Genomic DNA, 25,984 nt, shown 5'->3' with positions numbered 1-25,984 from the left:
TGATGGGTAAGTGTGTTGTTTTCTTCTCTGTGGTTTTTTGTATGTTTTAATGTGCAAAATGCTAATTGAATATATTTTTCAACCTGAAGGAAGTATACTGTGTGAAATCATATCTGTATACATTCTGGTAAATCTTGAGTGTATTTAATATTCTCCTTCATTATCATCAACAGTATTAGGGAGTGCACCGTTCCTGGAGGTACTGCAATACCAGGTCGATGCGTGGAGTGGACGGAGCAAGCCCCTATTCCATCTCCCAGTTCCAAAAATCAATTTAATATATGGTCCCCGGATAGGGGACGTATCAGATATTAAACTGATAAGAACAGATACTACACTTGATCTTAGCCAAAAGGCCGAGAAGCGATACTTACCGAAAAAAAAGGGACAGAGGTGATTCTGGACGCAACAAACTAAAGTGACGGTTACACTCACGCCAAACATCACCGTCAAGCATCAGTACGCCAAACAACAACCATACACATTATAACTAATAAAATGTGCAAGGACGTTGGTTTTCGTACTTTAGATGACTGAAATCTTTGCGAATTGCTTGTTTTGTCAAGATCACGTGGTTCCCATTGGTCCAATAGGAAGGGGCGGTAAACATTTCATACAACCGCATCAAAGGAGTCTTATACGCCCAACAAAAACAATGAACAGTCAATACAAAACACAAACGTTGGTCTTACAATGTTGCAAAAAGCAAAGTAGCCGCGCGGTTAACATTTAATACAAGTACCGAGACCGCCAAGTCATACTACTTCCGGTTTCTTACTCATTCCACCCCGACAGTAACGCGACCGCCACCCAGTGATGCGGAGTATCAACTACATTAAAATGACATATAAAACACACACAGTACAACAAAGTTCGTACAACAGAAGCACGTAGCAGTTATTGGGCTAACGTGGAGTGGAGGATCCACAGAAAGATGAGTGGTGAAATACATCACGTCAATTCGTCAGGTATGCGTTGATTGTTAAAGCAAAACAGGAGAGTCTAGTCAACAAAATGTTCTGCGCTATTGATAAAAGGTAAGCAAGGGCGACATCTAGCCTCGAATACTGCAAACTACATCAAGTGGTCATACAAACCCCACAGTATTTTTTGCTGAAAGTTGAAATACGTGCAATTTACGGTAAACTATTTAAACATGAGTTAACAGGTGTGCTTAATATGCTAAAAGTGAGTTAAAACGCCCGCGGCTTTGCTTAAAATGCGTAAAATATGTCATAAGCCAACCCGGCAGTCGTAGGCTCTGAGTAGTACGAGCGCTCACTCTGTATTTATTTCCAATAGAAGAAAGGCGTTTCAGCTACGACGAGAAACTTATGTAAGTGTGATACATCTTCTGCATAGACGATTGTTTTGGATGCATGATTTGTGCGCCAAACTCAGTTGGGAAAGAACGGAAGAGACAGAGGACGAGAAGGAAATGAGTAAAAAGGATAACGGTAAGTAGTGTATGTTGTTTTTTGTAGCAAGCTTAGTTTGGTATAATGTAGACGTTTTAGTCAGGACGTTATCCACTAATGGTACGTGCAGGACGGTGTATGCTAGCTAACTTTAGCTAATGTTTTTGCATGTACAAAACGGCTGGTTGGACAATTAAAGATGACAAAGCTCACCTGCTGTTTAATTCACAGGTGCTGCGGTCATCCTGGCCTACCTGAATGCCAAGAACCGTCCTTACAGCGCCCAGGATGTCTTCTGTAATTTACAAAAGCAGCATGGATTGGGCAAAACGGTGAGATTTGTACTTCAACGGACTAAAAAAGTCAACGCATTGTGACTATTGTAACCAATTACATGTACTTGCATTGCTCTCTATTTGCACTTTTTATGTCATTTTTGTTTATTTACTAAAGTATGTTTTCTTAAAGTAGTTTACTTCGCTATATTTAAGATTTTACCCTTTTGGCATACAAAAAAATCTAAAATAAAAAAAAAAATCACACAAACCATAGAGAATAATGGCCAACCACTGAATTTTATTTGTGCACCTTAATTCATCAAGGTTAGGGTTTTGGTTCAGGCTAGAGTTGTTGGAGGGTTGGAGGTGGGGCTCGGGTTAGGATTTGGGCTCTTTTTTTTCCCATCTGAGCAGAGTAAACGTGTTGTCACCAGGCAGTGGTCAAAGCCATGGAGCTGCTGGTCCTGGAAGGCAAGATAAAGGAGAAGACTTACGGCAAACAGAAGATTTACTTTGCTGATCAGGTGGGTTGACTTGGATGGATGGATGGATGGATGGATGGATGGATGCTCATGTTTTAGTAGAAGCTGACTTGCTCTTCTCCTCCTTCACAGGCTCAGTTTAAAGATGTGAGTGATGCAGACCTGAAGGCAATGGACTGTCGCATCTCAGCGCTCAATGAGGAGGTGCAGGCCCTCAGCCAGAGTTGCAGACAGCTGGATGCAGGTACACTTTGCACACGCACGCTTCTATGGGCCTAAACGGTATGATGATTAAAATGGAACACACCGATTTTCTTTAACCACATGAGCAAACTAAAGCAAGGCATGCATCAAGGGAGTAAGAACTCAAAGTAACAATAAAAACAACTTTTCTCCATATTTCTACAGTCTTGAACTTCCAATACTTGCTGCTGCTATTGTACTGTACTGTATTGTATTGTATTGTAGTACTGCTGCTATTATTGTTGGTATGCCAACTCTTTTGACACTAGTTACTTGTTATTCTGCTTTAACAATTTGTAAAATATATATATATATAAAAATTTTAAAATAATTACAATTAAAATGAAATAATACCGTTGGAAAAAAATCAAGAGGTTTAATTATTCTTAAGTTTCAATTTTTAAAACATATTTATCCTCATTATACCACTGCCATTTTTAACAAATTCAACAAAACGAGCATGTTTTTTAAATTAAAAAAAATGTATCAGCTAACGACCAGTCCAGGGTGTACCCCGCCTCTCGCCCTAAGTCAGCTGGGATAGGCTCCAGCACACCCGCGACCCTAGGAGGATAAGCGGTATTGGAGATGGATGGATGGATGGATGGATGGATGGATGTATCAGCTAAATAATTATGCAGCTGCTCCTCTGTCGTGATACTGCCCACAGCCGCTAGGGGGCACATTTCCACATAACCCCCTTTATTAAGCAGCATTGAAGTCCTCAATTCCTTTTTCCATGACGTTAAAGTGCACTTAGCATTCCCACTCAAGTGTCTGAAGAGAATGTGTCATTTCCAGTTATTTCCCATGATGGGTGTGCTGTTTTGTTGCAGAACTGAAGGAGCTCAACAGCAGCCTTACCACAGAAGAAATGATGTCAGAGATGGGGAGGCTGAAAGAAGAGTGTTCATCAAGCCGCGAGCGCCTGAAGAATATAAAGTCCGCCAGCAATCACGTCACACCAGAGGAAAAAGAGAAGGTACCAAAAGGGTTTTTTTTTGTTTTAAAAATGACCAGTTGTGAGTTGATGGTGAAATATTACCTGTCCAGTTTCTAATGGAACAAATCATTTGTACTTTACTGTTTTTTTGCAATTTGTAATTCCCAGTTTTGTCCCCAAATATTTTATTTTCAGGTTGTGAAAGAACACAACATTTATGTGAGAGAGTGGCGCAAGAGGAAGCGACTGGTAAGGTTGACTTTAAAGCGGCATTTACACTTGCACGCATTTTGTCCCGGCAGTGGTACGCAATTTTGCGTGCCAGTCAGCAGACTGGTAACCAAATGTCAAGTATGTGTAAACTGTGCAGGGCTGCGTGCCAGTTTGCAAAGAACATTTTGGAAGGTCCTAAATTTGTGGCGAGCATAATTTCCATGAACTAGTGGTGAATGCAAGGTGAACGCATCGCATCGTGTGCAAACAATGCGGGCGGTGCGTATGAAAGCGTGCCTCATTCACATGAAGGGGTTCACTTTTCCACCACCTCTTAGAGCAAGTCAGGGACATTCTCAAGTCATTGCTGCAGCCTCTTGGATCTTCCTTGTCATGTTCTGTTAAGTGATCATAATGGCCAAAGCAATGTGTTCTAGTCAGCAGTTCCCTCCCCCACACTGTCTTTTTTTTTTTTTTGTAGTTTATTCTGTGAAAAAATACAGACTACCTTTTCTTTATTGCATGAGCTTCTTCTCTTCCCTTACAAACAGAGGAATTAATGAAGCTCGGGGTGATGCCTGCTTTTGCGTGGCATCACTCGGGACACAGCAGGACCAAATAATGCCACGACTGCTTCAGATGCGGGAAGTGGTGGAGACAATGCATACCCATGTGGGAACAGCGCACGTTGCCCGTATTGTCGTGCACTACACGTACTTGACAAGGGGTACTGTAAATAAGTCATGCGGGAGTGTGGTCATTTTGTGCCAATGCGCACCGTTTTCAGCCACAAATTGCGTGGCAAGTGCAAAATTTATGCGTAAACTGAAATGACACGTACTGTACTGCCTCGGCAAAATGTGGGACAATGGGGAGGCAAAATGTGCGCAAGTGTAAACGCCCCTTAAGTGAACTAGTCTTGTAGAATCTATTGAAAATAACAGAAAAACTCTTAATTTCCTGTCCAGGCTTCAGACATGATGGACACAATCCTGGAGGGATACCCCAAGAGCAAGAAGGAATTTCTGGTGGGTAAAAAAAAAAAAAAAAAAAAAAAAAAAAATCATCTTTTTTTCCCCTCAGTGAGTCACAGAAGCAGTTTTGCGAGTACAATGCATTTTCCCCCCATTCAGGAGGAGGTTGGTGTGGAGACAGATGAGGACTGTAAGGTGGTAGTGCCGACTGTCTGATGTAATGTTATGTAAAAGTACCAATCACTGTTGGACCTTGAATGATTTAGTTGGTACAGTTTATTTCAATTCCTCTTACTGACAGATATCGTTCAGATGAAGCATTCAGTACTACTTCCACCTTATTAAATGTTCAGGACAGGTTGACTTGGTCAATGGCATATTTATTTAACCAGGAGAGACGTCCTGCAGTACACAGAAAACACATACAGCACATACAGTGTCAAGCGGCAAGAGAAGAATAATTTAGCAAATATAAAAGGTATGCCAAATGGACAGATGTGCAAGCAGATGAGCTTCTGTTGGTGTTTTTAAACGTGTCTAATTATATAAATATTAAAATACAGAAATGTTTCACCCCCATTATTGCAGGTCTTTAGAACAGACAGTAAAACTAAATTGCCAAACAAGTCTAGTAAAAGGCAGAATTTTGGCTGAAGGAACGGATGAGGGGCCAAAAGATACAGAAATTGGCACTGGTTGGTGCCATTTCACTACTCAAGCACTCCTGAGTTTGACGCAATTGAGCAAGGCACTAAACAGTTCTTTCATGTGCACTCGACCCTGTAAATATGAAAATGTGTTTTAACTCCAACTAGTAAGAGGCTATGTATTGATATACTGTATAGAAATAGGAGCAGTCATAGGACAGACTCCTGAGGCACACCAGAAGTTAAAAAGGGGAAATGGAGGCTAAACTTTCTGCCTGAGCACTTTGTTTATCAAGTTTATTACACCTACTTGTCGGCATTATCTAGAAGGGAGAGGCTTTTAAATAAAATACATTTATGATGAGTGTGGCTGTGTTGTTGGTCAATACAATCATCGGTTACCTAATGTATAGAGCAGGGGTAGGAAACCTCTTTGTCTCAGAGCCATGAAAGCCACATATTCTAAAATGTATTTCCGTGAGAGCCATATGTTTTAACACTGAATACAACTAAATGTGTGTGTTTGTAAGAAAGACCGATTTTAGAATATAAATCTATAAGTCTACTGAAGCTAACCAATAATAAATTAAATACTTATTACCATTAATGCGACTTTTGGTGCTGCATGGTTTTGCGCCATACGCCGTATCTTTTTGCCATATTCTTCGTGAAAAGGACGAAGAATATGTTATATGGCAAAAACGATTGACTATTTGACTAAAAGGAGGGAAGTTTACTTCTTGACCTCTCAATAACCCGAGTAGGCTCCACATTATCCAGTAATGGAGTTTTGGTGTCTAACCCGGAAAAATATTGGAAGGGCAGCTGGCATTTTCTGTGGCCACATGCACTGTGGTAGAAGATGGATGGATGGATTCAAATACATAAGAATGTTTTATATTTTGAATGTTATTTTTAACACTGATTTCTGTAATGTTGTACTTTGAAATGTACTGTAAGCAAAAAATTTTTAAATAAGTACCGGTAAATGTTATCATGCTAAGAAATGTCAGAGAGTCATCAAAAGAGTCATATGGCTCCTGAGCCATAGGTTCCCTACCCCTGGTATAGAGTTGCTATTACAGTGCGCTATTTTGTTGCTCTCCTTTACCAGTCTGGTGATTACTGATGTTCTAGCATTCGGCCAAAGACTGACAACTCACCAGTAGGTTTTCATACACACAACATGCACGCTGCCCGTGCTGTCATCTATTTACAAACAAACGTTCTATGCTGGCTTTACAGCGCTTTGAGAACCCCGTCTTGGTAACAACTGCTACTAATAAAAAATGAGTCGCCCCAAAAGGGACTGAAAGAACACTTTCCACATCCTGGTGCAACACCTGCATTACAAATATAGTATGTCATAGAAAACCTGGATAGCGATCGCTGCAGCAATGACTTGGTTTTACTCCACAGCAATTGACTTAACACGGACAGTGTGTGCGTCCTGTCGATTATACACTCACTGGCCACAATATTAGGCACACCTGCGCAATTTAGCATCAGAAACTCACAAACACTGTGAGTCTCCAACCCTGAGAGAGAAACCCGCACACACACTATTACACATGTTGCTCTTAAAAACATGATGGCAGTATTAAAACATTAAAAGAAGGCCAGCGTTGATGTTGTGTCTGTCTGCTGGCTTTTATAAAGTCCACGCTACATTATAAAACCTACCTGACACTTCCAACACATTACAATATCAAACACCAGCTTATGTCAAAATGAGACAAACGTGGCTAAAATATACACTTATGTACGATGTACCATTGCGACTTCAGACCCACGTCGTCCAGCGGCGGTGGAGACACCCAAAGTCCCAAAAGCCAGCGTCAGTAGAGCTGACCACTGAGCTGTCTCAGCACACTGATGACAAAATTCCTCAGCATCTACAGGGGTTTAAAAAAAAAAAAAAAAAGTCAAGTCAAGGCAAGGTTGAAACAGCCCTGGTGGCGGAGGACCAAACAGATCTCTACCAGCGGCTTGCAGTGTTCCTCGATCCAGTTGATAACGCTGGCTGAGAGCTCCTGGAAGCTGTTGACTGAGACGGAGTTGCTGAAGGAGTCGAAGAGGGAGTCCATGATGCTCTGAAAGATGTTGAACTTCATCTGGTCCGACACCTGGTTGTCCCCTTGTGGGTGGTTCTGGTGGGCCTTCACGATCTGCTCATAGTTCCTGTTAAAGAGAAGACATCAGCGCTGGACCTGCATGCTGACTTTCAACACGGCAGAGGAAGAGGAGGATCAGTGTCACGTTTTCATGATCTTCAGCGCAGTCACTTCTTTCCTCAGGCGGGAAACCTCCTCCTCCTGCTTCCTCTTCTCTTTGTGAAGAAAATTGATGTACTCGATGGCTGCAGACATTTAACAAAAACACCTAAAGCAGGCTTCACTACACATCTTAAAACAAAGCCTGATGCTGTCAACAACCTGTCAGCTACAGACGGGGGAGCTGTTAAGTCGCATTATTTTGTTTTCCTTCAGCGAATACACTAACCTAATATTATGTTGCTTTTAAACTGAGTGTAATGTTAGCACTGTAGCATCACATAGCATTTTTTTATTGTCAATTATACAGTGCTAGCTTGGCATACAAGTGTCCAAAGTGTTTTTTTTTAGATGCGAGTCGTCTCTCAGCTAATTTTTTTCTTTGAACTGCAAGCTAAAATCTGGGTTACGAGCTGCTAGTTACTGGCAGGCATAGCCAAAGACAGCTATATGGGGGCTTTTGTCAATGTGACCATGACTGAAGACGAGAATGAATGTAAATAGCATTAGCAGTGCACTAGCTAGTCACCGAGTAATATTTTCAACGCATAATTAAAAACATACGTACATTATAGCGGTCTAATTTATCAATTAATAAGACAGTAACAACATCAAATTAAAAGCACTAAACGAATACAGAGCCACCATCCACCAGTACGAACCTAGAGTTTGTTTTCCCTGAGAGGTGCACTGCACAAATATGCACATTCGCACTCAATAAGGTCACCAAATCTTACCTTTATGCAGTTCCAACATAGTATCAGCATTTGGGACCAAATATGAGGTGAAAGAAAAACAGGAAATATACAGTATAGTAGCACGGGAGAAAGTTAGATGGTGCGTTCAAGGACCGTCAAAGTGGGACAGGTGCAAAAACTGGATGACTTTTTGGAATAAAGTAATGGCCCATATTTCCAAAATGTGTATCAATTTAAATGTAATTTGATGTAGTTATTTACAAATGAAGTATTTTTTAAAGTGTTTTTTTCCCAGTGGTTGGGGACCCTTGCCTCACAGAATGCTTGTGGATTTATAGAATTGGCTTCTTTATTTTATAATGTAAGATTATTGTCTACATCAACAAATATAATCGTTGAAGCGTACTGAATCGTTTGTACACTATCGAATCGTTCTCTTTTTAAAATATAATCATATCGTAACCCGTGTATCTAGATGCGTCTCGAATCATCTACCACAAAGCTTTACATCCCTACAATGTTTGATATGTTCAGCCATGTTAGGTGTCTTACTCTTCTGCAGGATGACGGCCTTGCTGATCTTCTGCGCTCCCACCGCAGATTCCGACTGCAGGAAGGTTGGCACCACCGACTGCAGGTCATCAAAGCCTTTCTGAAAGAAGGAAAGGTGTACAAGATTGTCTGCTTCTCATCATTTGAATGTACAGTTTAAACGCCCAATTGAAGGGAAACTGCAGTGTCACCTTGATAGTGTCTCGTCGCTTCTGCTCAGCCTGCGTGTGCGCTTGTCTCCGCCGATCTTTGTATGAGTTCTTGTGCGACGTCTCGTGCCGGCAGTCGCTGTCCTCGTCGTCTGTTGTTACGCCGCGAGGGAAAGTAAGCCTACATTTATAAGTGTCCCACTGCGCATTCTCCACAAATAGTGTGTGAACATGATTTACAGGTCCCTTATTATGCAACAGTGTCTTTTAAATGACTTTCTGACAGTAATGTGAGTCTTTAAGGCCTGTATAGGAGCACCAAACGTGAGAAAAATCTATCATTTCCCTCGTTTGCTACACTTTTGAGAGAAAAGGGACATGTTTGTTAAAAAAAAAAAAAAAAAAAATTCGCAGTTCAGAAGACCCTATGAACAAGAGCAAAAGGAAGGACCGCACCTAGCCCGGATGTGGGACAATGGGGCTTCACCCGTGGGGCTTGGCCATACCCAGCCTGAAGAAGCCACACGGGATCTCCCCCCATAGACCCACCACCTGCGGGGGCAAGCATTCGCTACATATGCTTAAACAAAGCCTGGTGATGTGCCAACGATCTGTCAGTCAGGTACAGAGGTGGGATCTCTAAGTTTGATCATTTTGATTTTCTTCAGCAAATAGGCTAACCTAGCAGGATGCTGCTGCTGAGTACAACATTCACACAGTTGTGTTTAAAAGCACACACCTGTATTTGGTACTGAAGAGGCACTTGTTGAGCCAATGCTGTTGGCTCGCGAGACAGTGCTCCCCTTCCTGGCGACATTAAAGAAACCTGCGGAACACATTCATTATCATCATCGTCGTCTTTTGCGTCAACCTACGAGGCCTAGTTGAACCTCACATGCAAACGACAACTCACCAGGGTCAAAGACGGCGTCGCCGAACACCACATCTGCGTGCTGAGCCAGCGCCAGGCAACAAAAGATAATAGAAAAAGAGGGACATAAGATGATGAAAGGCGCTGGCCTACATGTGGACAATGATGTTTAAAGCGCCCACTGAGAACTGGCCTGATTACTTCTTTTCATGAGGACCACCATCACTGCTAACTTCGCTCTTTAAATCAGGACACCACCACACAATAGTCACTTGAAATATAACAGTCCAGTTCAAATGTCTTCTATATACTGTCATTTTCTTGACAAATCAAAGGTCAATAGAAAAAAAAAGGTAAATTGCATGAGAACACTGGAAAAATGACATCTCTAGGCTAAAAAAAATGTATGTAGACCAGTGATCACCAACCTTTTTGAGCCCAAGATCCCTGGTCTCTGCCGTGAACATGGGTTGGTGACAACATTTCAGCCTTTTGTTCTATTTTTACTGTAAATTTTATTTTGTTTCTTCAGTGATGCAATGAGAAATGAGCCACGGGCCGCAGATGGCCCCGGGCCACACCTATGAGCAAACTACAACTCTATTTGGCTTGTTGGATCAGTGTCGTGGGCAAGCAATGGTGGTTGAGGAGAGAAGGGCTGGTCAATGTATTACAGTAGTCAGCACTAACAAGCCGCGTCGCTGCAGCTCAAAGATTTTTTCAAAGGTGCACATCTATGGAGTTATATTTGTGCCTTGATTTTGAGGTAGCCATGACAGATTTTGAGCCACATTACATGCAATAATTACTACTGTGTACACTGGCACATCAGTGCGCTCTGTCACTCCCGCTCTCTCAACCTCTGCAAGCTTGTTGCTAGCTGGGCGAGGTGAGCCGGTTTACATGCGCTGGTACCTCCGGCCGGGTTTTGGGGCTCTGGACTCCTAGATGGAGCTTGCAGGTTGCATGCCTGAAGAGCGACGAGGCGTACAGGTGTGTTCAGTGGTCAAAATGCGTACCTGTTGGTCACACTCCGGGAGGGGAGGGCATTGCTGTAATAATACATTTTTTTTCCTAATCTTCTCGCGATCGACTGACAAAGTCCCCAAGATCAACTGGTGGATTGCTATGGATGGGTTGGTGACCCCCGATGCAGACTATGGTGGTGGATACTGGATACAGTTCTTCTATTAGGGTGAATATGGTACATCGCTAGTGTGCGCTCTAGTGGCTGTGTGGGGATGACTTCTGATTACATGTTGGATCAGGGCTATGATTTTTCCACATATACTGATAAATACAAATAAAACAATTTATTTAAAAATATTGAAGAAAAATAAAAAGATCAATTTGGGGGCACTCATGATGAAAGCGTGAGCCGTCACAGTTACATGTCACATCTTTTGTTTGACAGCTTGACCATGAAACAGCAACAATGTTTTTATGCCAACAGCTTCTCACACACTAAATATGCTGGGAAGCGCCCCAAAAATAAGTTAAAACCCCTCACTCACAGTAAACTGAAGATTAATGTTACTTCAAAATAGATGTATTGTTGTAACAATCACAAGCCCTACAACATAAACACTATTAAAAAGCGAAATGTTCATTGCTAGCTAGCTGCCTAATAAACATTCACATAAGCGACGAGCTCTGCAACAGCAATAGCTCAAACAACAAAGACAAAGCGACTGACAGCGAGGGCAAAAAGTTTAAAACGCAGCCTCGCCGGCTGTCACTGATGTCACAAGGGAAGTGTGAGTCAAACGACTAAAGATGATGAATTTATACGATCACAAGGGTGAACTTTACCTTCCTGTGGTCCTCGGGCGATGTCGTCGGGTCCGCCATTTTGGAAATGAGCGTTAGCGGTGGTGCGTTCGGGTGCTCCTTTGAAAAAGTGAGGATTCGACCGTCGAGGGCAATCAGAAAGTCAAACTGAACAAAGAGAAAACACAATCCCCATTTGGGAGACAAAAAGTAAGATTATTATCGGTATACGCCGCTGAGAGTTCTGTGAACTGTAGAGCGTCGGTTGTTGTTGTTTGTCGCCACAAAGCATTTCAACTGAAGTGTGTGGCATTCCCATTAACCCTAAGAGCCCTCGAATGTCGCAGCCCCGGATGCAGTAGCCGGCTTTTAGCACAGGGTGCCGCTGTTTTACAACCCTCCCCCCAGGTTCCTTTCATTTGGATCACCTGACTGCCACAAAGGCAAGCTGGCCTCAAGCAAAGGGTAAGGGCCAAAACACATGATCCCTGGTCCAGTTAAAGTGGTCTGAAGTGTGGAACTATGCTGGTTATAATGTTTTACTCAACTCAACCCTGCTTCTCTTCTGCTGAACCTTAGACATCCACCACCTGCTGCATCTTTGCTTGAACCCTAGCAGTCCTTTGACTCTTTACGCTCCACCCTGTGTTCTTTCTACAGCAGGAAGTCACTCTTCTGCTTTTCTGCTTGTGTGGTTTTCTGTCTGTCTTACAGAGTGTGTCACGCTCTGCTTGCCTTCCGCTCAGCACTCAAAACTCTCCGAAGGTGTTTGTCCAGGAGAAGACTGCCATCTTACCTCCTTCCCACCTGTAGGATGCACTTCCTCCCGGCAACAGGCCTCATTTAGGCCTCCTTGCTCTCGCCCACTCTGGTATGCAACTGATTTTCTAAGGAGAAGGCGCTTGTTCACGGCTTTCCTCCTGGATTACTTGTGGAGATTAGTGATGGGGAATGCTGCCACGGGGGCCGCCGAGCAACAGGAGCCACCTGACGGTCGTGAAGCCAGGAGCTCGGTCTCGTCTGGGATGAGTGAGCCGACGCCCCCGGCGCTGCAGAAGAAGCAGCCGCCTCCCCCTAAGCTGCCCAAGCCTGACGAGCAGGAGCTGGAGGAGCGCTTCAATGTGGTCCTGGTGAGTGGAGCACAACTTTATTTTACATATGCTGTACCAGTCAAAAGTTTGGAGACGCTTGCTCATACTATTAAATGGGAAAGTATCTAAAGCTTTGATTGTTGTTGTACAAGAATAATTAATCACATGCGCTCATTTGGGGGCAACAGCGACACACAAAGTAAATATTTTTGCCTGCCATAAATAAAAAATAATGAAAAAAAGTCACTTTTCCTCTCGCCGATGGTGGTGTGACGAGCGTGCGGGGGCCTCAGGGGGAAGTGGGGCAATGCATCACCGCCACAGGCCATAAGACCGGAAAGCAGCATGCTTTCAACATGCTGCATGATGTTCAGATCATCATAAACAACACAATTATTCAGTGTGAAATGTAAAATATTGTTTAGACGCCCTTGCAGACTTCTCAATTATGTTAATGTAAACACAAATATAATCCTTTATGCAACTAAATCATCATAGTTGCTAACTTAAGAAGAGGATCTTGAGAAGTGAGGGAGTGGAACCATGTGACCTCTCGCAGCCAATCAAAGAATAAATTACATCTAGATAATGGAAAACACAATAGAAACAATTCATGTGTTATTATATTTAAATATACAGGTGGACTTTCAAAGCCTAACGCTCCCAAAAGTGGCACAATTTGTAAATAAACGTCTCGAAAGTCATCATTGATCCTGATCATCTAACTAGGCATGTGCATTTCGCTTTTGTGTGTTTTTGGAATTTTTTGTGGGTGTGATGCCACCGCAGCTGTGTACCAATGGCACAAGGGACAAGTGTGATGGTAACCATAGAACAGGAAATGGAAGTTATTGTCACATAGAAAGTGTTTGACTGATAATTCAATATCAAGTCCATTCAAATTTATTTTTACCAAGCAGATGCTGACACAAATAGCAAGTAGCGGAAAGCATTAAGGCTCGCCGACATGCTGTTCCTCTTCCTGCCTGTATGGCATCTTCAAAGGATTATTTACTTGGTGAGCATTTTCTGTCATATTTACGGATTCTGTAAAACATGTTAAAATATTTTATTTAAATTCAATTTGTCTAGTTCTCTTTCCAAATGTCCTGTAAACACTGATTTTGTGAAAATTCAATAAAATATTTCTTACAAAAAATGTAAAAAAATTTAATTTCAAATGAACTTCAATTTTATATTAGTAAATTAAATTTATAGTATAATAATTCTAAGTATAATTTAAATTTAAAATAATAATCTATATATCATATTTTAATTCATATTTAACTTGTACTGACAAAAAAACAAGTACTCCCAGTAATTGTGTGTTGTTGTTTTTTACCTTTGAAATATTGACACATTCTGCTCTCTTGGTGGAATAAACAAAGGTGTTTTTTTCCTTTATTTCACGGCCTCGCCCTCAAAGCTGTTTCAGCCGGGCATGACCCCACTTCCTGCCTCAGCTATATACTGTAAGTCAGAAGCAAGTGCGACCAGTGGAGGGTTAATGTTTAGCAAACTCAACCATCACACTCCTTGTTTCTAAAGTGATCATCATCTGACGCCACGGCAAGCAAATGCAGCTCGTTTAACCACCAAACCACAAGTGACACCCCATCAACAGACGCCAACTCCCCGGCAGAGTCATTTCCGTTCTCGCCTTTTTTTTTGGGTGCAGTTTTGTTTTTTAAGGTGTGGAGGCCTACAGGTGAACGTTAACACTTGGCCTCAAAGTCAAAGCTTGGATGAAGTTTAGATTAAACAACCACATTTGTCATAGGAAAAAAAATGCAAGGAGCTGCACTTGTATCCACATTCTACATAGATGAAGTAATGGTAATGATGTTGTCAACAATAATGTTACTGTCTTTCAGAGCTACATGAACCTTCCGCCTGATAAACTACAGCTGTTGAGTCAATATGACAACGACAAGAAATGGGAGCTTGTCTGTGATCAGGTACAATTTAATGAAGTTTTATTAAATGTACTACATTTTTATGATGTGCATTTAATTAGATTTAATGCATTACTTTGTAGTTTTATTTAGTTGTATTTCATTTATTAAATTTTAATTGGAACTTGTCTATGATCGAGTACAACTAAATGTAATTTTAATATTTTAATTATATTTTTATTTAATTGTAATTGTAATTTATATGTATTTATTTAATTTTAATCATCTGTGATCAGTTACACTGTAATTAAATGAATAAAATGTAACACAGTTTGATATCAAATTGTACTTATTTAATTTTAATTGGATTTAATTAATTTATATTTTTGCAGTGATTTGATTTTCATTTACATTTCATGTAATTTATATTTTATTATTTTTTTAAATGGCAAAGAATGCATATTTCAGTATGCTAATAACATAACACGTGTTTAAGAGCACAGTCTTAAAACATCAAAGCATTGCCGTGGCAACGGTGTCATCTGCTCATGCTCGTGTGTGTGTGTGATATTTTGGGAGGGAGTGTTTTAACACTCTCACTCCTCTCTCTCAGGAGCGTTTCCAGGTGAAAAGCCCTCCGTCCACCTATCCGACCAAGATCAAGAGCTTCTACCAGGATCAAGTGGTGGTGGCCCGCAGGGTCAGTGAATGCATCGTCATCCAACTCACATTTACAATGACATTCGTGTATGTCTGCGTGTGTGTGTGTGTGCGCGCGCATGTGTGGATGCTTCTGTTTGACATCTGACATGTTCCTCATTAGAAAAAAAGAATCCAAGAGGCCACAAAGGTCCTCAAAGATTTGGAGATATCCCTTCGCACCAACCACATTGGGTGAGCAAGCAATATCTCCATCCATCCATCCATCCATCCATCCATCCATCCATCCATCCATCCATCCATCCATCCATCCATCCATTTTCTACGCCGCTTGTCAAGCGACATCTCATTTCATTGAACTTCATTTCCACGTCCGTGTTGTGAAATATTTAAATGTTACATGTAAATGCATCATAGTATTGCACTCACTTTCAGGTTTTGTCACAATTTGTGAAAGGGTCAAAGGGTTAATGGAAGTGTAATTGACCAACTTCTCCACTAGGTGGAGCAACTACACAGTGATTGTGCTTCTGCATTGAAACGCCAGAAAAATTATTTTTTAACATTTATTTTCAAGATTACAAATTTTTAGGGTTAAATACAGCAGTATATGTTGATACCGTACAACCAAATAAATGTTTTAATAAACATAAAAATAACCACACGAATACACATATTAAAACAGCTGACTATTTCACTACATCACTATAATAATAATTATTTTATTATTCTTTTTTATTTTACTTGTAATATAGCACTTTCTAGGTACACAGATGCTTAGGAATTAAACATGGATTTGTTGAACGTCTTGCAAAAGAACATTTTTTTCGTCCAAAAAATAAAACTATTAAAAAATATACATATTCAAAAATACAGAAGAAAATATTTTTCATTTTTCAATTATTTGAATCAAAGAAACTGCTTTTACACATTTTTACAAACAAAAATCAACTACCATGATACTAAATACTACAATTAAGGTATTATATACTATTACTGTATTATTAAGGTTATTATATACATTACCTTACTTTTTCTATTTTGCTAACGTAAATTTTTTTCAATAATAATTACCAGCATACTGTATAAGTACAATACATTTTTCATATATTGCTAAATTTTCAGTGTTTTTCTTCATTGTCATTACTGTCCTTTGCTGATTGGCTGGTACAAATCACATGGTTCTCGTGTGTGTGCGTGTTGTGTTTCTGACTTGTAGCTGGGTTCAGGAGTTCCTCAACGAACAGAACAAAGGTTTGGAAGTGTTGGTGGAGTACCTGTCCCAGGCCCAGAGCGATGCCTTGTGAGTAGCAGCAGCAGCCGCAGTTTTAAGGAAGCTGTTCCTCCATCAGGAAGGTCACCACCACAGATGTTTGGTTGTCTTCAGGTTTGACGTGGACAGCAGCGAAAACGGCAGCACCCTGGCCGACCGATCAAGAACCCTCAATGGAAGGTCCATCGAAGACTTGAGCAAGACCACCAACACGACCCCTGGCAGTGGCTCCTTGCAGTCTCACGGAATGAGCCGAGCGGCACGAGCGCTCACTGTGAGGTGAGGAGGTTGCACACCTGCCGCAGGGCAGCGTTGGACATGGTGCTAATGTTCTCATGCCAACAGGATTAGCTCCACTCTGGGAAACAAGATGCTGAAGAAGTCTCACTTACCCAGCCAGAGAGATGACGTGCACGTGTGCATCATGTGTCTAAGAGCGATCATGAACTACCAGGTAGCGCCCGCCTCCACCCTGCAGAACACTCTAAGTGTTTTCATGTAAGAGTGTCAAACAAGAAAATTCCACTGTAATTCTTTTCCCCGCTCACGTTTGTGTGGCCCCTTGTTGCTAGGCGGAATTCTTTCAATAGATTTCCTATTTCATCGTGAAACAAAGTTGTGAAAGGACAGGGAGAGTCGGCAGGAACACAGTCAGACAACACGAAACAGATGTATACTAAGTAAATTGTGCTGAAAATATATCCAGTAATTTGTTATTATCTTGGGGCAGACTGTTGTACTGACCCACACAGGAGAGAAAGGACAAGGAGGGTAGGTAGGAAGACAAAGGCAGAAAGATAGAAGACAGAAGGCGTTTCCTTGTCAACTTGGGGCAGCACAGCGATCTGCCCTAAGGAGACGAGGAGAGAAAGGACACGGAAAGTTTGCAGGAAGACTGTCTGAGAAAGTCAGACAGATGAAAACTAAGTAAATATGCAAAAAACCCAAAACACTACGTGGCTCAAAGCTACTACCTCGGCAGGGGCAGGGCTTGTGTTGTCCCAGGCAGGAGAGAAAGGACAGGGACAGGTGGCAGGAGGACCATCGAACCAAGATAGACAGACGTAAACTATGCCAAAAGCTACATGCTATACTGTAAGTATTATAAAATAGAACTGTTTGATTATCAACTTGGGGGCAGAGGGTTGTGCTGCCCCACACAGCAGACAAAGGACGAGGAGAGTCAGCAGGAAGACAGTCGGACACACGAATGCAGATGCACACTTGGGAATGCCAAGAAATATATGCTTGAAGGAACATAAAACAAAGCTTTTTCTTTATGATTTCAATATCAAATTGGGGGCAGGGCTGACGTTGCCCTAGAATGACTTCTCAGTGTTTTTTTTTTGTTTTTTTTGCATTTTCTTGACCTTTTTTTGTTTTTGTTTATGTAGCCTTTCACGACAGTAGATTGGCAATCATGATGACATTCGAAGTAGAAAAAGGACTAGAAAAGAGAGGAGTCATCAATGGTCATGGACAAAAATGTTACAAGCTTTTGCAAGCATCTGCTGTAAGCGTTGGGGCACTCGCCGACTTGCCCCTAATGCAAAAACAGCATGACACTCAAACTGACGCTGCTTTTTTTTCAGTCTGGTTTCAACCTGGTGATGACGCACTTGCGCTGCGTCAACGAGATCACGCTCAGCCTACACAGCAGGAATCATAGGTCAGTGTGTGTTTCTTAGCCTGCCACTGAAGGGGTGCGTTTTTAAGCGTGTGTTTGAGCGCCATCATTATGCCGTGACAGGACCAAAGCCCTGGTCCTGGAGCTGCTGGCTGCCGTGTGCCTGGTCAGAGGAGGACATGACATCATCCTCTCTGCGTTTGACAACTTCAGAGAGGTCAGAAGATAATAAATACATTGCATTGTGTTACTTACATTTTCATTTTCTAACACCTGCAGGTAGCATACCAGTCAAACGTTTGGAGACACTTTTCCATTCAATAGCATAAGCAAGCGTCTTCAGACCTTTGACTGGCACTGTATATAAGACACCCCACCTTGTTTATAATAAATACATTACATTGTGTGTTAACGCGTGCATTTTCAGTACCAGTCAAAAGTTTGGAGACACTTTCCTATTCAATAGCATAAGCAAGCGTCTCCAGACTTTCACCGGTACTGTATATGAGACACACTTGCCTTGTTGGTGCGCCCCGTGTGGGCAGCACGTAAAATGCACCCTGGTAACCGCAATTAAATTGGCTCCCTACTTTCAAAATGCATGCTTGCATTGTCTTTGTAATGTATAATATTTGAATGTATTGTAAACATTACATACAATAATTGTAATTTATGATGGTTTACAATTGCATTTTATATTAGATTTACTCATTTAAAAATCTTAGTAATTCTTAACATTCTTTCAATACATGCTTTTAAATTTCTTGTAAAATATATTTAAATACAATATTTATAATAAAATGCAGTAATATATTTATACTAATATGAGTATTAATTTTATAAATATATACCAACAATCCTAATAAATCTAACAATAATGTAATAATCTAAATCTAAATAAGTAATAAAATATAATAATGTATAATAATATATAAATAATCTAAATAAATCTTAATATTATTCTTGCACACATGACACTTTTCTCCCTCAGGTGAGCAGGGAGAGGAGCCGCTTTGAGAAGCTGATGGAGTACTTCATCAATGACGACAGCAACATTGACTTCATGGTGGGCCACATGCACACATGTTCTCAATCGCTATTAATTAGACAGATGAATTAATGAGATGTAGATTGCTGTAATAATGTAATGTGTTTGCAGGTGGCCTGCATGCAGTTCATCAACATTGTGGTTCATTCTGTGGAGAACATGAATTTCCGCGTACACCTGCAGTATGAGTTCACTCAGCTGGGCTTGGACAAGTATCTGGACGTGAGATGCTTCTTTCATAATAACTTTGTGTAAATATGGATTTTTACTTGCTTCTGCATTGTAAAGACGTGTGTGCGCGTGTGTGTGCACTAGAGCCTGAAGGAAACAGAGAGCGAGAAGCTGCAGGTGCAGATCCAGGCCTACCTGGACAACGTGCTGGACGTTGGTGCTCTGCTGGAGGACGCTGAGAGCAGAGGCGGCGTGCTGGATCATGTGGACCAACTGCAGGACCACAATGTCAAGGTTCAACTGCAAAAGTCTAGAACGAGAGGAACATGTCAGCGTATTCAGTGAAGTGGTGTTGTTCGGTATGCATGACCAGATGCTCCTGTGATGTGCTTCCAGCTCAGTGCTCAGCTCCACGAGATGGAGACTCAGACTGTCGAGAAGATTTCTGAACTTGAGACTCAACTCATGCAGGCCACCAAGGAGACGGAGCTGCTTAAGGTAACACTTATTCAACTAAATCTTTATTTGAAGGATGCGTAAATGTTTCCATTTTAATTTTTGCAACTGAAATTTAAATTTTTATTTTATTGAGTACTCAGGAAATATATAAATGTAATATATTGCTGTTATTATTAGCATGAGCGTGAGCTATATACTCTGATCTATATTTGGACTTGCTGCACGACTGTAAAACCGTGCCAATGTACAGTGCCATTCAAAAATTTGGGAACACTTTCTCATGTTATTCAATGAGAAGGTCTATTCATTTGTTTCCCAATACGGTTCTCATGTGTTGTCCAAAGAACCTCCAAAGAACCAAAGACCTCCACTATGTGTGCTACAATAGGACAAATTGAGGCAATCCGTTTGAGGAGATACCATATAAGACGTTTATTTTGAGGTACAGCAATGATGTCATGGCATCAGGGGAAGATTACAGCTGACAAGTTTGTGGTTGTCCTTCGCAGGAAAGCCTGAGAGATTCGTGTTCTCAGGTGAGCACCTTGCAGCAGAGGGAACGGGAGAAGGAGCTGGACAGGGAGCGAGAGAAAGAGCGGGAGCGTCTGAACGTAGCTACTCCTCAGGCGCCTTCTGAGTTAGAGCAGAAGATCCATGAGCTGCAAGAGAGAGGGCTGATCCGCCTGGGACGGACCGCCTCCGGGGGCCTGGACATCCAGGTGGTGCCCATTACAGTGACTGATTACGTTCTGGCACCGGCGCCTCAGCCTAGCGCCACAGTCTCCTCCTCCACGCCATCCCGTCCTGTAGTGCCTCCTCCACTTCGTCCTCATGGTCCTCCAGCATCTTGTCCTGGAAGAGAGACACCACTTCCTCCTCCACCACCTCCACCTGGAGGAGCACCACCACCACCACCACCCCCACCTCCTCCACTTGCTGCAGCAGCAGGACCACCACCACCGCCACCACCACCTCCTCCACCAGCTGCTGGAGGAGGGCCACCACCACCACCACCTCCTCCTCCACCTGGCGTCGGACCACCTCCTCCTCCTCCACCTGGGGTCGGACCACCACCACCTCCTCCACCTGGGGTCGGGCCCCCTCCTCCTCCACCTGGGGCTGGACCACTGCCGCCTCCTCCACCTGGGGCCGGACCACCCCCTCCTCCGGCTCCTGGAGCACCCAACACTCAGTCTGGTAAGGAGAGGACCTGAAACTACTGAAAATCCCAACCCTGCTGAGATCTTACACGGTTTTTGTCTTCTTCAGGGTTGAAAAGCAAAAAGGCCATTCAGACCAAGTTCAGGATGCCGCTATTAAACTGGCAGCCTCTGAAACCAAACCAGGTCACAGGAACCATTTTTAACGAGCTGGATGACGAACAAGTTCTGGAGGTAAGAAGGCGTTAACCTGATGGAGAACATCTCTTGAGGTGACGGTACCATCTTGTCCGTCTCTGTAGGAGCTGAACATGGAGATGTTTGAGGAACAGTTCAAGACGAAGGCGCAGGGAAACCCGTCAGATCTGTCTAAAGTCAAGAAGAAGTTGGGGCAGAAGTCCCCCAGCAAGACATCTTTGATTGATGCAAACAAGGCCAAGAACCTGGCCATCACCTTACGCAAAGGCGGGATGAGTCCTTCACAAATCTGTACCGCCATTGAGATGTACGGACCGCCTTGTTCCGATTCCGTTGAGTTGTCTTTGGATTAAAAAAACAGTCCTGTGGTCTTCCTTCCTTAAAGGTACGACCAGCAGTCCTTGTCCATCGACTTCCTGGAGCTGCTGGAGCACTTCATACCCTCAGACTTTGAGATGAAGCTGCTACTCAACTATGAGAATGACGGGCGACCCCTCGACGAGCTGACGGACGAGGACCGGTTTATTCTGCACTTTGGAAAGATTCCTCGCCTGAGCCAGCGCATCAACACGCTCACCTTCATGGGGAACTTCCCCGAGAGCGTCAAGCGGCTTCAACCGGTCAGTCCAACCTCCTCAATCAGCCTTCCTTAAGATCTTGGACTGATGTATAGTTTTTACGTCCTCTGCAGCAACTCAACTCCATCATCGCGGCGTCCATGTCCATCAAATCCTCCGCCAAGTTAAAGAAGATCTTAGAGGTGAGGCAAAGAGATCAGCAATGAAGTCTTCAGGCAGGTCCTAATGTGATCGTGCTCTCCTAGATCGTGTTGGCGTTTGGGAACTACATGAACAGCAGCAAGAGGGGGGCGGCTTACGGCTTTAGACTGCAAAGTCTCGACCTCGTAAGTAGCTCTGGTCGTATAAATGGTAGGGTGACGTCAGGTTATTAACTTTGGTTTCTTCAGCTTCTGGAAACAAAGTCCACCGACCGCTCGCAGACGCTGCTCCACTTCATCACCAATATCATCCTGGACAAATACCCAGACTTGGCCAACTTCTACACAGAGCTACATTTTGTGGACAAAGCAGCCCTCGGTATGCCCTTGTCTCCCCATCCAGGTTTGTCATCCTTGCGTTCTACTCCACTTACCAAGAAACCTGCGTCTCTTTGCCAGTGTCCTTGGACATCATCCTGCAGGACATCCGCTTCCTGGAGCGGGGCATGGAGATGACCAAGAAGGAGTTCCTGGTGCAGGACGACAGCCCCGTCTTGAAGGAGTTCATCAAAAGCAACAGCGAGCAGTTGGAGTCGCTGATGAAAGACAGCAAGACGGCGCAGGTGAAGAAGCCTTCAACGCACCGTCCTCACAACCGAGCTAACACCTCAGCTGACTTCATCTTGGCCTTTCCAGGAGGCCTACTGCTCCGTGGTGGAGTACTTTGGTGAGAACCCCAAAACCACACAGCCGGCCACATTCTTCCCGCTCTTCTCCCGCTTCATCAAAGCCTACAAGGTGAGGAATGTCGGGACGTTGTCGCCGTGCGGAGCATCGATCCTTAAAGACGATTCTTTTTTCGGTTGGTCTGCAGAAGGCCGAGCAAGAGATTCATCAGAAGAAAAAGGCGGAGCTGGATGTGAGCGAAGGAAGAGATAGCTCACCAACCAAGAGTGGAGGTCAACGGGTAAATATCCACTGCTTCCTAGCAACCTTTCTCAAACTTGGGGTGGGATTTTTTGGAGTCGAGTCGAACATTATAAGCCAATGATTCTCAAACTTCTCAAACCAAGTACCACCTCAAACATATCTTTGCATTACAATAATATGAATCAACTTTGGATCATTTTGAATACAAGGAAATGCAATACAATAAAGGAAAATTCTAATTTTATTTCTGTTTTTAATTATGTAATTATTTTAGTTTATTACAATTCATTATAATATTGTTACATTTTGTGATTTACACCATAAATATTAGTCCTACATTTATTTTATCTACGTATTGAGATTCCTTGACCAAGAAAACATACAATTAGCATTGGATTCATAATGATACCAATATTGGTTCAGTAGTTATTTACAAAAATTTTCCGGAAGGGCGTTTTTTTTCTGGATCTAGCGCCATAGCTTTTGAAGATATAACAAATCCATTGGCAGACTCCAGATGCCACAGTGTCTTGGCTATAGTATATGATGGTGTTGGTTGCAAGTTTATAGCTTCAATTTACTGGATCATAGTATCCACCATTATTCCATTATCTGGAAACTGTTGGAAACTTGGAGTCAGCCTATCCCAGCTGACTTCGGGCAACCCTGGTCTGGTTGCCAGCCAATCACAGGGCACGTATAGACAAATCATTCACACACTCATTCATACCTATGGACAATTTAGAGTCGCCAATTAACCGGAGTACCCATATGCACAACTCAAATGCAAACTCCAGACAGAGATGCCCAAACCGAGATTCGAACCCAGGTCTGCCCAGTCTCGTGACTGTAGCCAACATGCTAACCACTCATCCACCGTGCGGCCTGTTGGAAAGTTGTCCTGTTTTTTTTTTTTTTTTGCTCTGACCATTTTTTGTGCGCCGAAAATGGTCCTATCTCGCAATGTTAAAGAATCTTTTGAAAAATTTAATCACCCCCAAAATTTTATCAGTTGTAAGTGTATTTTTGAGGGTCAAATGTCATTTTCATGATTTTTAGGGTCCCTTGATGCCTAAGTTGGACTTTATAGCCGAGCTGAAGAGGAAGCAGGTGCAGCCCGGTGTGCGTGAAGGCAAAGATGGAGCTTTGGAGGACATCATCACAGGTAACAACTCTTTTAAAGACGTATTCATTGATGTGTTTGTGTGTCTCACCTCCTCGTCTTATTTCGGCTCAGATCTGAGGACCACGCCGTTCCGCCGCACGGATGGTCGCCGGTCAGCTCAGCGCCAGGACACATAATCAACACCCAAGGCTGAAAGTACACACACACAGGAAGCAGCTTTAAGTGAAAAAACATGAATGTTTGTTGACATTTGACCTTGTAAATACAATACCTTCATTTTAATCAAGAAGTTAGAAAATGGACATTTGGAGGCATATGTTATCTAATAATAATCGTTTTAAAAAGTAGTCAGTGTTTTTGTGATTTTGCACAAGCAGGGCCACACATGAATTACCCCACCCCACAAAATGATTTTAAATGTACCATATTATAGTTTTTTTTTACACAATAGCGTAATTTAGCCTTGATGCAACGTAACACAAAGAGGTTAGTTATCGACACTAGCACAGCTATGGGAGTGCCAACATTACGAAGGTAGCGCTCATTTAAAACAGACGTATCACCATGGTAACTTAGGTTAAACTCATAACCTGGTCCCGACCAGGTAATGTCCAGGCTTTCATCGTCTATGAACATGCCACTGTTTCACTGTTTAGCTAATTCGGAGATGGCGCCACCATTTATTATAATCTACGCAGTCCACGAGGGGACATGGAGAAAAAAATGTAAAAAAAAAAAAAAAAGAAGAGCATTCCCTGATGATATTATCCATCTATAAGCGAGATCGATTTTCAGATGAGGGAATACGCTCACACGAGCACCAGGAATAAAATACAATATAAAATACTAATAATTAGGCCAACGTTAGCGGACGTAAATGTCACAGCAGTCTCTGCGTAAGTACTCAGTCCATTAGTCTTCTTATATTACAATATTTGCTGGAGGAATAAGCACTCTGAGCAACTGGAAGAAAACAAGGAAAAAAATTGTAAAATTAAAAAAAAGGTCGCCACAAAACACATCAACACTGCCATCTAGTGGTCACAGTGAGGTACAACAAGACATTTCAAAGATTAAAAAAGAAAAGTTCTTGTTCTAATTTATATTTTAAATGGATAAGTGTTAAAATGTCAAATAGCGCAATGTTGAGCGTTGATAAATGAAAAGACTAGTAGAGTATAGTTAATATAATAAATCAGTATTAATTTAGGCATTACATGCTCAGCATTATTCTGTCAGTGATCCTCCCTCGCTGTACTTCTGTGTGAAACGCCCCCTTTCGTGAACGCTCCCTAAGAACAAAGCCGAGAACCGGACCTGACAAAGCTAGCTGATAACTACCGTTGCAGTACTGTTTACCTCTGTTTGGGGAATTTGGGTTTTGTTGAGCTGCATCTTGAGCACCAAGCCTGGGTTGGTTGAGCCCCTTTGTCAGAATACCCCCTATAACAGCAACATCATGCTAGGTTAGGTGAAGAAAAACAAAACAATCCAACTTACGCGCTCCCACGTCTGCAGATGACTGACGGACAGTTGGCGGAGCTCCAGGTGTCATTTTAAGATTTGTCATTTTAAGCTCTCCTGGTGGGTGTATAAACGGGCACTAGGGACACACATTACTGTTCATGTAAAAAAGTCACTTTTACATATAAAATGAAAATGGGAACCTCTCAAGTTGTGCGATCACGAATTCCATATTGCCTGTACAGTTCAAGGTTGTATGATGGCCACAGCTTGACAGTTTCCTACAGGAAAATTGCATACAAATGGGTTCCACTGTATAACAAAATAAACTTTACCTGAAAAAGTAATGACTATGTTGTGCGTTCTTTGCTCCCCCTGGGCTAGTCACACAGAAACGTTTCAGGTCAAAATGGCATCAGGTCAAACGGTATTTTATCATTTCAGCCTCTCATCCACACAGGAACGGCGTCACGCAAAACGGTATTTTTTGAAAATGGCTTCCAGAGCCGGAACATATAAAAACGCAGGCCTGTCGTTGCGAACGATGACGTCACCGACAAACCGCCGCCTGGTCGCCGTCACGTGACCAAAAGTGAGCTGTGACTATAAACCAATAATCTCAAAATATTTCGACGGATATAACTCACCTAAGT

General features: G+C 42.4%; 3 protein-coding genes and 1 non-coding gene across 7 annotated transcripts; 2 read left to right on the top strand and 2 right to left on the bottom strand.

Annotated features, from left to right (window-relative positions):
- Window positions 1–177: 177 nt before the first annotated feature.
- LOC129171814 (U2 spliceosomal RNA) lies at window positions 178–368 on the bottom strand. The gene has a single exon (XR_008566846.1). It is a non-coding gene; the product is annotated as a U2 spliceosomal RNA (small nuclear RNA).
- On the top strand, window positions 314–8,712 carry psmc3ip (PSMC3 interacting protein). 2 transcript variants are annotated; one of them, XM_054758659.1, is made up of 8 exons: window positions 314–1,457; window positions 1,650–1,750; window positions 2,131–2,220; window positions 2,311–2,422; window positions 3,258–3,403; window positions 3,560–3,613; window positions 4,546–4,605; window positions 4,711–8,706. In XM_054758659.1, the coding sequence occupies exons 1-8, from the start codon at window positions 1,376–1,378 to the stop codon at window positions 4,765–4,767; spliced, it is 702 nt and encodes a 233-aa protein (XP_054614634.1). In that variant the 5' UTR covers window positions 314–1,375; the 3' UTR covers window positions 4,768–8,706. The 2 variants fall into 2 exon arrangements, with proteins under 2 accessions (XP_054614634.1, XP_054614635.1); XM_054758660.1 differs by lacking the exon at window positions 1,650–1,750 and having other exon boundaries at window positions 1,390–1,457; window positions 4,711–8,712.
- mlx (MAX dimerization protein MLX) lies at window positions 4,673–25,889 on the bottom strand. 3 transcript variants are annotated; one of them, XM_054758656.1, is made up of 13 exons: window positions 25,667–25,889; window positions 25,227–25,470; window positions 23,956–24,056; window positions 16,435–19,586; window positions 12,308–12,638; window positions 11,554–11,679; window positions 9,784–9,823; window positions 9,610–9,696; window positions 8,913–9,022; window positions 8,722–8,821; window positions 7,458–7,557; window positions 7,181–7,379; window positions 4,673–7,093 (listed from the first exon to the last, which is right to left on the bottom strand). In XM_054758656.1, the coding sequence occupies exons 6-13, from the start codon at window positions 11,590–11,592 to the stop codon at window positions 7,037–7,039; spliced, it is 732 nt and encodes a 243-aa protein (XP_054614631.1). In that variant the 5' UTR covers window positions 11,593–11,679; window positions 12,308–12,638; window positions 16,435–19,586; window positions 23,956–24,056; window positions 25,227–25,470; window positions 25,667–25,889; the 3' UTR covers window positions 4,673–7,036. The 3 variants fall into 3 exon arrangements, with proteins under 3 accessions (XP_054614631.1, XP_054614632.1, XP_054614630.1); XM_054758657.1 differs by having other exon boundaries at window positions 25,227–25,310; XM_054758655.1 differs by having other exon boundaries at window positions 25,227–25,889.
- Window positions 12,212–25,875, top strand: fmnl1a (formin-like 1a). Its single transcript, XM_054758653.1, has 25 exons — window positions 12,212–12,641; window positions 14,477–14,560; window positions 15,111–15,197; window positions 15,321–15,391; window positions 16,377–16,460; window positions 16,545–16,709; window positions 16,776–16,884; window positions 18,023–18,099; window positions 18,181–18,274; window positions 19,049–19,123; window positions 19,217–19,327; window positions 19,421–19,570; window positions 19,673–19,774; window positions 20,245–20,932; window positions 21,005–21,129; window positions 21,198–21,400; window positions 21,479–21,713; window positions 21,785–21,853; window positions 21,917–21,997; window positions 22,061–22,190; window positions 22,271–22,434; window positions 22,508–22,609; window positions 22,686–22,778; window positions 23,801–23,906; window positions 23,979–25,875. The coding sequence occupies exons 1-25, from the start codon at window positions 12,456–12,458 to the stop codon at window positions 24,041–24,043; spliced, it is 3,456 nt and encodes a 1,151-aa protein (XP_054614628.1). The 5' UTR covers window positions 12,212–12,455; the 3' UTR covers window positions 24,044–25,875.
- Window positions 25,890–25,984: the final 95 nt, after the last annotated feature.

The sequence above is a fragment of the Dunckerocampus dactyliophorus genome, chromosome 18, assembly GCF_027744805.1.
Source record: "Dunckerocampus dactyliophorus isolate RoL2022-P2 chromosome 18, RoL_Ddac_1.1, whole genome shotgun sequence".
In the NCBI taxonomy this organism is placed as follows: domain Eukaryota; kingdom Metazoa; phylum Chordata; class Actinopteri; order Syngnathiformes; family Syngnathidae; genus Dunckerocampus; species Dunckerocampus dactyliophorus.
Note: the sequence above shows the minus strand (reverse complement) of the source record. Positions and strands in the feature narration are given on the sequence as shown.